A 13,836-nucleotide genomic window follows, 5' to 3' on the forward strand; every position below is an offset into this window, starting at 1 on the left:
GTATGCATGCTACAAATATTTTACTGTATACTGAGTGTATAGTAATGCGTTGTATATACATTATAGTGTGTACTGTAATACACTGATGTACAAAATATTACTGTATTGTAAAGCACAGTCCAGTGTACCGTAAGATATTTGTGTCATACCTGAATTGAATTTACTATTTTGCCACTTACCTAACAAGTGGATTCATATCTCCTGCAATCTACAGCTTTCTTCATTATCAACCATGCACCCTATTTTTATATCTTTTACAAGCTTCTTCATCATACTCCTACATTTAAGTCCAATTCATTAACACACACCACAAACAGCAGAGGAGCCAGTACTGAGCCCTATGGAACCCAACTAGAAAGAGCCCTCCAATCACAAAACCACCCCATCAAACATTATTCTTTGCTCCCTCCAATGAGCCAGTTTTGGATCCAACTTGTCACTTTGCCTTGGATTCCATCTTTTCTGTTGCCCCACTCATTGGCAATCTGTCATTGCCATGCTGAGGCACTGGGATGAGAAGTAAAATTGATGTATTCATAATTAATCTCTGAGTCTGATGTGAGGTTACCACTCAGAAGCCACAAGCACCCACTGACTGAACCATCGTCGCTTCTGTGCTTGAAGCAAGCAGTTTGGTCTGGCCTGGTGAACTCCAGTAGATGGGAAGCTGTTGTAGCCGCCAAAGCAAGGAGGCTGAATGGCTTCAGGTGAATGTCCAAAATGTCAGAGTGTAATTCTGACTGTGTTACTGTGGACAGGTGATCACAGAGCTGGATGGACGTGTCCACATTGAGAAACATCCTGACCACTGCGTGTTCATTGTGGAGAGAGCAGAGAGATGTGATCAAGGTGTCTACACTGTGGTAGTGAATAACCCAGCAGGGGAAGATCGAGCTGATATTACTGTCAAAGTGGTTGGTGAGTACATGAGATTCGAACCAGAGCTTGGAGGCAGTCATTGGATGATGTCATCATCTTAATGTTTTATTGGATAAGTCAGATGCCAAAATGAAACCTGGCTTGATAGATCATAAGTTTAACTTTCGCTGTTGGATACCGTGGTGATCAATTATTGAACATTTTCATACACAGTTACCAATGTCCTTTAACAATAAAACACAAGTTTATTACATAAAAGAAATAAAAAGTAAGTATACATAGATAAAGAAACATTTGAAAGATCTTAACATAAACTGTAAAACAAAGTTTCAACCTTTACCCCAGATATATTCTTTATAAGTACTCAATCTCAATCAGTGGCGTGTCATAGGACATAGAAAGCACAAGACAGGAATGAGCCCTTCACCAACAATGTTGTGTCGAACATGACACCAAATTACACTAACGGCTCCTGCCTGCCCTTGGTCCATATTCCTCCATTTTGTGCACCTTCATGTGTTTATCTAAAAGTCCCTTAAACACCCTTAGCATATCTACCTCCACCACCACTCTTGGCAACGCGTTCCACACTCCTACCACTCTATATGTAAAAAAACACTCTCCCCTCACATCTCCTTTGAACTTTACCCCCTCTCACCTTAAATGCATGGTTCCAGTTTTAGACATTTCATCTCTGGGAAAAAGATTCTGACTGTCAACACTTTCTGTACATCTCATAATTTTATAGACTTCTATCAAGTCTCCCCTCAGCTTCCGCTGCTCCAGTGAAAACAACCTGAGTGTTTCTAGCCTCTAATACCCTTTAATTCAGGCAGGTTCATCTCTTCCTCACCCTCTCCAAAGCCTCCACATCCTCCCCATAGCGTGGCAACCATTACAGTGTCACTCCTGTCTTCACTCTTTAATTTCTTACTTAACTGACTCCTTCTAGGTTTGATAGCCAAGAGACCTCTTTCCAGCATGGATAGCTTGAAAACCTCTACATACACCCTCACAGCTTGAACCAAACTAATTTGCTCAAACTACCCTGCCTTGTTGGTAGGGTGAAACTGTTCTTCTGAACTGAACCTGGTTCTGAACAGAATTCAAAGAAATCTGGTCTGTTTTCTTAAACTTCAGCAACTCACATCACAGATATCCTACTAGGCACTTAAATCACATGCCTTCTTAGAAATGATGTCTTTTACCCAACTCTATTTTACTTAATTTTAAAATGCAAATTGTTTAGGTCACACTGATCTAAGGTGATTAAATTCATCACTGATTGCAGTAACTCAGACTAGTTCCTGATAACAGAACTCTCCATCACATACACACATCATCCCAAACGCCACTGTCAAACTACATATAACACTGAACCACATAAGGAGGTATTAGGGTCAGCTGATCAGAAGTTTGGCCAAAACTTGGGGAAGGTGAAGTAGAGCCTTGGAGAGTTTAGAGAGAAAGTTCCAGAGCTTCAGGCCCAAGCAGCTGATGGCATGGCCACAGACAAAGAAGCGACTAAAATCAGGAATGTGCAAGAGGCGAGAGTAGGAAGTGGGCAGAGATCTTGGACAGATGTTATAGGCCTGGAGATGATCACGGAGATGGTTGATAATCTAATGGGTTGGGCCACAGCTGTAGGAGGAGAACAGACATGAGGTAAAGATGAAGCAGGAATGGAAGCACCCGGGAAGCAACACACCATCCTGGATTCCTGTCTGCGGCCACAGAATCTCCTGCCTGTCCCTCTAACAATCAAATCTCCTATCACTAAAATCCTGTGTACCTTTACCCTTTCCCAGTAATGTCATAATGACACTGACCTAGCTACTACTGCTTTCCCCTGACGGTCATTCCCTCCCAACAGTATCCAAAACGGCATACTTGTTTTCGAGGGGAATGGCCACAGGGTATTCCTTCACTCTCTGCATACTCTCATTGCCTTTCCTGGTGGTCACCCAGCTACCGTCTGCCTGCACCTTAGGTGTAACTACCTTACTAAAGACCACCCTCAGGGCATTGAGTACAGAAGTTGGAAAGTTATATTGCAATTGTACAGGATATTGGTGAAACTTGGGGTTCAATTTTGGTCACCTTGCTATAGAAAGGATGCTATTAAACTGGAAAGAGTGCAGAAGAAGTTTACAAGGATGTTGGCAAGACCAAAGGGACTGAGTTATAGGGAGAGGTTGAACAAGTTAGGACTTTTTTCTTTAGAGTGTAGGAGACTGAGGGGCTATCTTATAAAAGTATATAAGATCATGAGAGGCATGGATAAGGTCAATGTACTCAGTCTTCTTCCCAGGGTTGGGGAATTGAGGACTGGAGGGTACTAGTTTAAGAGGGGAAATAATACATGGGAACCTGAGGGGCAACCTTTTTACGCAGAGGATGGGATACGTATGGAATGAGCTGCTAGCAGAAGTGGTTGAGGTGGGTACATTAACATGTAAAAGGCATTTGGACAAATACATGGATAGGAAGGTTTAAAAGGATATGGGGCAAGTGCAGGAAAATGGGGTTGGCATGGGCCCGTTTGGCCAAAGGGCCTTTCTCCCTGCTTTAGGACTCAATGACTCTAAGAGGTAAGTAGGGAACGAGAAGGAGCGTGGACACAGGGTACACAGAGTGAAGACCAATGCCTTACTTACTTTCCAAAATCCCTCTCCTACTTGCTGCAGGACAACATCCTCAAATTCTGACAGCCCACACTATAAGTTGGCATGTGAACCCTCAGCATGTTGTCCTAATCTTCCCAAAGACTGAAACATACCGCTGTCACTGTCACTGGGTCAAAATCCTAGAATTCCTCCTTGAACAGCATTGTGGATCTACCTACAGCACATGGACTGCAGCAGCTCAAGAAGGCAGCTCACCACCACCTTCTCAAGGAGTAATTAGGGACAGCTTTGGCATCCCATAATTCCAAGAAAAGAGAATTATTTTTATCGTAATACATCCTGTTATGCTGCTGCAAAACAAAGCAGAAATCAAAATAAATAAATTTATATCATTTATATCTTTTGTACATAACTTTGCTTATCTTGAATTTAATTCACTGAGAAACTAAGAATCTGTTCATTATCCATGAGATATCTTAATATTCATAATAAAATTAATGCTCACCAGAACTGTGAGATCATTTCTGGTCCTGATAGGACCCTACAGCGACAGGTTTCTGTGTTGAGAGCCTACTCCCAAACCCCAGCTCATTTCTGACGAATACTCACTGTAGGAGCATATTCCAAAAACTCAGGAGGCAAGTAGGATGCAGGTAGGTGGAAGATATTTATTCAAGCAGAAATCAGATAATGTAGGGAGAGGGCCAAAGAATCTTACCCAAATCTGGTCTCGGCGTGAGAAAGCAATTTTTCCCTTAATCTTTGGCTTAGAGTGGAAGAGAGATCAATGACACAATCTGATTTTACAAAGAAGCACTTTGTGTTACAATAATGAAATACAATATAGTCACTATTCTTCCCCATAATCCAAGCGTCCAGTCCCATAGGACACCTAATCAATGATGGGCATTCCTGGGCACAGCCCCAGGTTCTCATAATCTGTTTACTAGTCATTGTAATCTCTGGGCCTAGGGATCTTTCTATGCATTTTATTAATTTGCATTCCACAAGTTATTAGTTATGTTCCTTCTGGCCTGTGCTAGACTTTCTTATCTCTATCCAAGACTTTCTTATCTCTAAAGGCTGCTTAAATTCTGTTATTCATAGTATTATGTGTGCCCCCTTTATCAAATTTAATCAATCCATTTATGTTTCCCATGGTTTTAATTAATTGCTACATGATTAATTCCTGTTACGGTTGGTTATAAAGTGTCCAGTTATACAGCTACTTTTACTGCTAGCACTTTGTATCTAATGAGTTGGATGAATCTGTCTCGTTCAGGGTATATACAGTGTGTCCCAAATCCAATTAACCCTCACCTCCGGGTTTAAGTGCTTTCTCCTCTACTGCTTGTGTTATATTCTGGTTTTATGTTGAAATTTATTTCTGTGATTATCTGAATAATTCTTTAACTAGAGGCTATTTCTTAATACTGTAGGTAAGAAGTTAATTACTACAAAATGTCTTTGGCTGTGTTTTTTTTTGCAGCTGTTTAGGAAGTTAATCTGATGGGTTCATGAGCTAAGATTTACATCCCTGGTGCCATGTCTTTAGTGGGACAACGTCCTTCCATTAGTGAGACTACAAGTCATCTGTCTGTTCTTAGGCATCCTCTTGTCAGAACTGACGAAGATGGGTTGCAGGGCCTTCATACAAACCTTGGGTTGCTCTGTTCCAAAGTGCTAATATGTTTGACTTTAAATGTAAGAGCAGACTGCCCCAGTTTCTTTAGGTTAGTCCTCATCAGCAATTTTGTGTCTTTCAAACATGTACCTGCTTACACCAAAACGGCCTGAGTGACCCCCTACACTCATCACCCACATCACCTGGTGCAGACACACAGCTCAGCAACAGAGAGATCCTGCTGTCTGCCAGAATACAGTCTCCCTCACCTCTTACAGCCCATCCCCTCACCTCCATACCTGCTGCCTCACACTCTTAACACTCCCTCACAGCCCACCCCCTCACACACTCCATCAGCCCCTCACACTGCTCCCCTGTAACACTGTCCCAAACAGGGAATAAAGGCTGATTGCTGTGATTGTTTCAGAGAAATTAGGAACTGCAGATGCTGGAGAATCTGAGATAACAAGGCGTAGAGCTGGATGAACACAGCAGGTCAAGCAGCATCAGAGGAGCAGTTGGCCTGTTGTGTTCGTCCAGCTCTACACATGATAGCTGTGATTGATCAGTTGACTCTCTGTGCTCTCTCCTCAGATGTCCCAGATCCCCCTGATGCTCCACGAGTCCTCAGTGTTGGAGAGGACTGCTGTACGATCCAGTGGGAGCCCCCAGCATTTGATGGAGGTCAACCTGTGCTGGGTAAGAGTGAGACTTTGTCTGAACATTGCAGGCAAGATAGTGAGGACAGGGACAAGTTACTGACTTCCTCTTTCTGCCTGTTTTTTCTCTCCCCCTCTTCACCTTCTCTCTCTCTCTCTCTCTCTCTATCTGTCCCCTTAATTTCAATCACTCCACTATTTATTCCTCTGTTTCTTATTCTCTTTTACGAACAATCAGCCTCTATTTCCTTCGCCTCCTTTTAGCTTTCTTCCTATCCTTCCTCTCTTTATTTGCTCTCTCCATTAGCTTGTCCTCACTCTACCATCTTTTATTGGTTTATTCCTCTTTGTTTCTCTCTGTCTCTCTCTCTCTCTCTCTCTCTTTCTGTGTCTCCCACTTTCCGGCTGTGTCTCTCCATCTATCTGTCTAACTGTGTTTGTCAGTCTTTTTATCTCTGTATCTCTCTTCATCTCTCTCTCTCTCTCTCTCTCTCTCTCTCTCTCTTCCTCCCTCCCCACTCCCCCGCCACAACACTTACTGACTGTTATCCCCACATCCCCACTCTCCTTTTCCTCCCTCATTAATAGGATGGGATCATCTTTCTCTTTCTGTCTATACGTGCAGGATACGTGCTGGAAAGGAAGAAGAAGAACAGTTACCGGTGGATGAGGCTGAACTTTGACCTGTGGAAGGAGCCGACATACGAGGCGAAGCGAATGATTGAAGGAGTTGTCTATGAGATGAGAGTCTATGCTGTCAACTCGATAGGCATGTCGCGGCACAGCCAGGCATCCAGACCCTTCATACCAATTGGTGAGAGTCAGACCAGGAGGGGGCTGGAGGCCAGGCATGGACAGCAACATGGGGGCAACAAGCTGCCGGGAACCCAGACAGTGTTACCTGTAAATGCACTGGTGTCTCTCAGTTCCCCCTGTCTCAGGGAGATACAGTATCTGTACACTAGAGATAGTGGGAACTGCAGATGCTGGAGAATTCCAAGATAATAAAATGTGAGGCTGGATGAACACAGCAGGCCCCAGCAGCATCTCAGGAGCACAAAAGCTGACGTTTCGGGCCTAGACCCTTCATCAGAGAGGGGGATGGGGAGAGGGAACTGGAATAAATAGGGAGAGAGGGGGAGGCGGACCGAAGATGGAGAGTAAAGAAGATAGGTGGAGAGAGTGTAGGTGGGGACGTAGGGAGGGGATAGGTCAGTCCAGGGAAGACGGACAGGTCAAGGAGGTGGGATGAGGTTAGTAGGTAGCTGGGGATGCGGCTTGGGGTGGGAGGAAGGGATGGGTGAGAGGAAGAACCGGTTAGGGAGGCAGAGACAGGTTGGACTGGGGGTGGGGTGTGAGGGATGTGTTGCGGGAAATACGGGAGATGCGGTCAAGGGCATTCTCGATCAATGTTGGGGGAAAGTTGCGGTCCTTGAAGAACTTGGACATCTGGGATGTGCGGGAGTGGAATGTCTTATCGTGGGAGCAGATGCGGCGGAGGCGGAGGAATTGGGAATAGGGGATGGAATTTTTGCAGGAGGGTGGGTGGGAGGAGGTGTATTCTAGGTAGCTGTGGGAGTCGGTGGGCTTGAAATGGACATCAGTTACAAGCTGGTTGCCTGAGATGGAGACTGAGAGGTCCAGGAAGGTGAGGGATGTGCTGGAGATGGCCCAGGTGAACTGAAGGTTGGGGTGGAAGGTGTTGGTGAAGTGGATGAACTGTTCGAGCTCCTCTGGGGAGCAAGAGGCGGTCCCCTGTGGGGACCTCCCACCCACAGCCTCCAACCTCATTGTTCCCCAACCCCACACGGCCCGTTTCTATCTCCTTCCTAAAATCCACAAACCTGCCTGCCCTGGTCGACCCATCGTCTCAGCCTGCTCCTGCCCCACCGAACTCATCTCCACCTATCTGGACTCCATTTTCTCCCCTTTGGTCCAGGAACTCCCCACCTACGTCCGTGACACCACCCACACCCTCCTCCACCTCCTCCAGGACTTCCAATTCCCTGGCCCCCAACACTTCATATTCACCATGGACGTCCAGTCCCTGTACACCTGCATTCCGCATGGAGATGGCCTCAAGGCCCTCCGCTTCTTCCTGTCCCGCAGGCCCGACCAGTCCCCCTCCACCGACACTCTCATCCGCCTAGCTGAACTCGTCCTCACACTCAACAACTTCTCTTTTGACTCCTCCCACTTCCTACAGACTAAGGGGGTGGCCATGGGTACCTGCATGGGCCCCAGCTATGCCTGCCTCTTTGTAGGTTACGTGGAACAGTCCCTCTTCCGCACCTACACAGGCCCCAAACCCCACCTCTTCCTCCGGTACATTGATGACTGTATCGGCGCCGCCTCTTGCTCCCCAGAGGAGCTCGAACAGTTCATCCACTTCACCAACACCTTCCACCCCAACCTTCAGTTCACCTGGGCCATCTCCAGCACATCCCTCACCTTCCTGGACCTCTCAGTCTCCATCTCAGGCAACCAGCTTGTAACTGATGTCCATTTCAAGCCCACCGACTCCCACAGCTACCTAGAATACACCTCCTCCCACCCACCCTCCTGCAAAAATTCCATCCCCTATTCCCAATTCCTCCGCCTCCGCCGCATCTGCTCCCACGATAAGACATTCCACTCCCGCACATCCCAGATGTCCAAGTTCTTCAAGGACCGCAACTTTCCCCCCACAGTGATCGAGAACGCCCTTGACCGCATCTCCCGTATTTCCCGCAACACATCCCTCACACCCCGCCCCCGCCACAACCGCCCCAAGAGGAACCCCCTCGTTCTCACACACCACCCTACCAACCTCCGGATACAACGCATTATCCTCTGACACTTCTGCCATTTACAATCCGACCCCACCACCCAAGACATTTTTCCATCCCCTCCCCTGGCTACTTTCCGGAGAGACCACTCTCTCCGTGACTCCCTTGTTCGCTCCACACTGCCCTCCAACCCCACCACACCCGGCACCTTCCCCTGCAACCGCAGGAAATGCTACACTTGTCCCCACACCTCCTCCCTCACCCCCATCCCAGGCCCCAAGATGACATTCCACATTAAGCAGAGGTTCACCTGCACATCTGCCAATGTGGTATACTGCATCCACTGTACCCGGTGCGGCTTCCTCTACATTGGGGAAACCAAGCAGAGGCTTGGGGACCGCTTTGCAGAACACCTCCGCTCAGTTCGCAACAAACAACTGCACCTCCCAGTCGCAAACCATTTCCACTCCCCCTCCCATTCTCTAGATGACATGTCCATCGTGGGCCTCCTGCAGTGCCACAATGATGCCACCCGAAGATTGCAGGAACAGCAACTCATATTCCGCCTGGGAACCCTGCAGCCATATGGTATCAATGTGGACTTCACCAGTTTCAAAATCTCCCCTTCCCCTATTGCATCCCTAAACCAGCCCAGTTCGTCCCCTCCCCCCATGCACCACACAACCAGCCCAGCTCTTCCCCCCCACCCACTGCATCCCAAAACCAGTCCAACCTGTCTCTGCCTCCCTAACCGGTTCTTCCTCTCACCCATCCCTTCCTCCCACCCCAAGCCGCATCCCCAGCTACCTACTAACCTCATCCCACCTCCTTGACCTGTCCGTCTTCCCTGGACTGACCTATCCCCTCCCTACGTCCCCACCTACACTCTCTCCACCTATCTTCTTTACTCTCCATCTTCAGTCCGCCTCCCCCTCTCTCCCTATTTATTCCAGTTCCCGCTCCCTATCTCCCTCTCTGATGAAGGGTCTAGGCCCGAAACGTCAGCTTTTGTGCTCCTGAGATGCTGCTTGGCCTGCTGTGTTCATCCAGCCTCACATTTTATTATCTCAGTATCTGTACACTGACTGGTGTCTCTCAGTCCCCACTCTCTCAGGGGGCTACAGTATCTGTACAGTGGCTGGTGTCTCTCAGTCCCCTCTCCCTCGGAGAGATACAGTATGTGTACACTGACTGGTGTCTGTCAGTCCCTGTCTCACTTCAGGAGATATCTGTACACTGACTGGTGTTTCGCAGATCCAGATCTCGATCTCTTCCCCCTGTCTGACACCACCACCCCCCCACCCCCGGCCCTACTTATCTCTCTCTTCACCCTCAACACCCAACACCACCATCCCTTCCCTCAGAGATAACTGTACACTGACTGGAGCCTGTCAGTTCCCTCTCTGTCTCTCAGGGAGATACCTTACTCTGACCAGTGTATCTGTGTGTGTGTGTCTCTCTCTCTGAGACATAACTGTACACTGACTGGTCTCTCTCTCTCTCTCTCTCTCTCTCTCCCTCAGCAAGGTATCTGTATGCTGACTGGTGTGTCTAAACTGAATATTTGTTGTATGTCAGTTTGATAGCCCATCGTGATAATCTGAAACATTGCTATCTCACCCAAAGTCTGGTATTAACTGGTTTCTTCCTTGCAGCTCCCACTAGTGAGCCCACTAATCTGACTGTGGAGAATGTAAGTGACACAACCATCGCTCTTAAGTGGAGAGCTCCAGAGAAGGTGGGAGCAACTGGATTGGATGGATACCTGGTAGAGTATTGTAAGGAGGGATGTGAGTATCTGCCCATCACTGTGTGCATATGTTGTTCCACCCTGAGGCTATACATGCACACTGTTCGCTATCAGATCATTTTATTCTACAGAGCTGTGTACACTCTAACAATGATTGTTTGCAGATTTGATATTCCTGATGGAAGGTAGCTGTAGAGTATATGAATGTGAAAAGTTGTAGTGTTCCTGTTCAAAATTGCAGGCATTGAATCTGCATGGTTAATGACACTGAGATAGTAGGAACTGCAGATGCTGGAGAATCTGAGATAACAAGTTGTAGAGTTGGATAAATACAGCATCAGAGGAGCAGGAAGGCTGACATTTCGGGCCTAGACCCTTGGGACTTCATCCAGCTTTATGCCTTGTTATCCCACGGCTAATGACATTGTCTGTAATAGGGACCCAGACTGAGAGTAGCTCAACACAGAGCTATGATAACTTAGACAGTCACAACACATCCTCAATGCTCAAATGATTTGCATGGAACTGATTTACACAGGGTTCTACACAATAGTACTATGGTCACTTACAGCAAAATGCCCTATTTGCACCCTACATGTCAGTGTAATGCTGCTTTAATTCTCAATTTACAATGAGGAGGTGATGGCCTCGTGCTGTTATCACTGGACTGTTAATCCAGAGACCCATGTAATGTTCTGTGGGCCTAGGTTTGAATCACACCGTGGCAGATAGTGCAATTTGAATTCAATAAAAACCTAGAATTATGAATCTAATACTAAAACCATTGTCAGTTATTTGGAAAAAAAACCCATCAAGTTCATTAAAGGGACTGCAACAGTTTGCTGCCACTCTACATATCCATCCTGCAAACATTTTCATCAACTCATTTCTCCATCTCTCTTACTGTCTCTCACTCACTCGCTCACTCACTATCTCAAGGTGTCTAACCTTCTTTCTCCCTGACTTATCAATCACAGCTGTCTCCATCTGTCTAACTTCCTCTATCTTTTTCCAACTGTGTATATCTGCCTCCTCTGTTTTCCTCCCCCTCCAACGTCTTGTGCCAATACCTGCCTATGCTTCCTTCCTCACTTCCTGTTTTTCCTCCATCTTCCTCTTTGCTTCTCCTCCTCAGCAAATGACTGGCTACCTGCTCAGCAAGGACTCACTGATCGTAACTCCATCCTTATCCGTGACCTGCTCACAGGGGAGAGGATGCATTTCCGAGTGAGAGCCATCAACATGGCAGGGCCGAGTGCTGCAGCCTCACTGAGCCAGGCTGTCACCATCCGGGAAATAGTCCGTGAGTATCAATCTGGACCTCTGTTCTCCCTCTCACTCACACACATGCATACACAGAAACACGCACACATACATACACAAATACACGCACACAGATACACACACACACATATACATACTCAGATACACACACATGTATACATACACGCACACGTATACCTACACATACATGCATACACAGAAACATATACATACAGAAACACACACATATACATACACAGAAACACACACATATACATGCACAGAAACATGCACATATACATGCACAGATACACACCCATATACATACACATAAACTCACGCACATACATACACATAAACACACACATCCATACATACACATAAACACACACCCATACATTCACACAAACACACACACATACATACACATAAACACACACACATACATACACATAAACACACACACACATACATTCACAGAAACACGCACTTATACACACACAGAAACATGCACAATCAGAAACATATACACAAACATGGGGAGACAATGGCCTCATGGTATTATTGCTGGACTATTAATCCAGAGACCAGGCTTATGACCTGATTTTGAATACTGCCATGGAAGATGTTGGAATTTTGATTCAATAAAAATCTGGGATTAAGTACCTAACAATGACAATGAAACCATTGTCAATTGTTGGAAAAACCCATCAGGTTCACTGACGTCCTTTAGGGAAGGAAATTGCCGTCCTTACCCAGTCTGGCCTACATGTGACTCCAGACTGATGGCAATGTGGTTTTACTGCCATCTGGGCTATAAGGGCTGAGCAATAAATGCTGGCACTAGCCAATAATGCCCTCACTCATGAATGAATCAAAAAAGGACACACACAGAAACACACACACACACACACACACACACACACACACACACACACACACACACACACACACAGGCATGCGCACAGATACACACATACAAAACACACACACATGCGCACAGACATAGACACAGAAATGCACTAACACTAGCACAATGCAATAACACAAATGCATTAACTAATATAGACCCATATTCCCATAAAACATATACACATTCACACACAGTCCTTGACACATCATACATATACTCACACAGACACAGAACATAGATACAGACACATACATGTGCACACATGCATAAATATATGTGCAAACCCGAACAGATATACATGCCTACAATATAGGCACACAAAGATTTGGATTCAAACCCTAGTCTATAGACAGTGAGGCGGAGGAGGAAATAGGCAAACAGATGTGTACAATGGGTAACATAGAATGATTATTATAGGGGACTTAATCATCCCGAAGTGGAAGGGTCATTAGAGGTTAAGAGAATGGGTCCCTCCGATGTGTACAGGGTTCCTTCCTAACCCAGTTTGCAATCAGTTCTTCAACAGCCAAAGGAATATTTGTATTTGGATTTGGACTATGTCGGGCAATAACTGCAAATGGTAGTAGTGAAATGGCAGAAGTATGAGAGAAGGATTAACTGTTAGTATCTAGAAGGGACAAACACCAGGAATGTGACGGTGGAAGATTAGCTCAGAAATTTCATATGAAGAGGAAAAGTCTTAAATCGACTAACCAAACTCAACCAGGGTAAAATTCTGGCCTGAACAGATTTGTGTTGAGATAATTAATATGACTGTCCGAGCTGAGTATTACCTTCAGCACATTCTCCACCCTCTTGCAGAGCAGCCCAGGATCTGCCTGCCTCGGAACCTCCGACAGAAGGTGCTGAAAGTGGTGGGAGAGACGGTAAACCTCATGATCCCCTTCCAGGTGAGCAGTCTCCCCAGATCAATAACAACACTTGATAAAGACACCAGCTCTCATTCACATTCCCCAATCCCCTGTGTCCTCTGTCTGACAAGCTCTCCCCTTAGTCCCATTCTCCAGAATCATTCAGTATGTAGGAGGCCCTTCAACCCAGAAATATACTACTAGCTGCACTAGTTCTACTTGCCCGCACTAAACCCATCGGCTTGAATTTATGCAACTTCATGTTCTCTTGAAGTACTCTGCAAAGGTTGTGAGGTTTCTTGCTTCGACTATCTTCTCAGGTAGTGCATTCTAGACTCCCATCACCCACTGGGTCAGAAAGGTTTTCTTCAAGTCCCCTTTAAACCTCCTGATTTACACTTTAAAATTGTGTCCCCTTGTTATTGAGCTTTCGACTAAGGGGAACAGCTGTTCACCCTGTCCCTGCCCCTCAGCCTTATGT

The 13,836-nt window shown here is 46.1% G+C and overlaps 1 protein-coding gene across 1 annotated transcript in view; it reads left to right on the plus strand.

The window, feature by feature from the left end:
* Positions 1 to 13,836, plus strand: part of mybpc3 (myosin binding protein C3) — a 70,251-nt gene that overhangs the window by 36,475 nt on the left and 19,940 nt on the right. Inside the window, exons 20-25 of the mRNA XM_048545718.2 lie at positions 759 to 918; positions 5,725 to 5,829; positions 6,415 to 6,603; positions 10,213 to 10,347; positions 11,443 to 11,610; positions 13,306 to 13,394. Coding sequence (XP_048401675.2) covers positions 759 to 918; positions 5,725 to 5,829; positions 6,415 to 6,603; positions 10,213 to 10,347; positions 11,443 to 11,610; positions 13,306 to 13,394 — 846 coding nt within the window. The remainder of the gene's footprint in view (positions 1 to 758; positions 919 to 5,724; positions 5,830 to 6,414; positions 6,604 to 10,212; positions 10,348 to 11,442; positions 11,611 to 13,305; positions 13,395 to 13,836) is intronic.

This window comes from Stegostoma tigrinum, chromosome 17 (assembly GCF_030684315.1).
Source record: "Stegostoma tigrinum isolate sSteTig4 chromosome 17, sSteTig4.hap1, whole genome shotgun sequence".
In the NCBI taxonomy this organism is placed as follows: domain Eukaryota; kingdom Metazoa; phylum Chordata; class Chondrichthyes; order Orectolobiformes; family Stegostomatidae; genus Stegostoma; species Stegostoma tigrinum.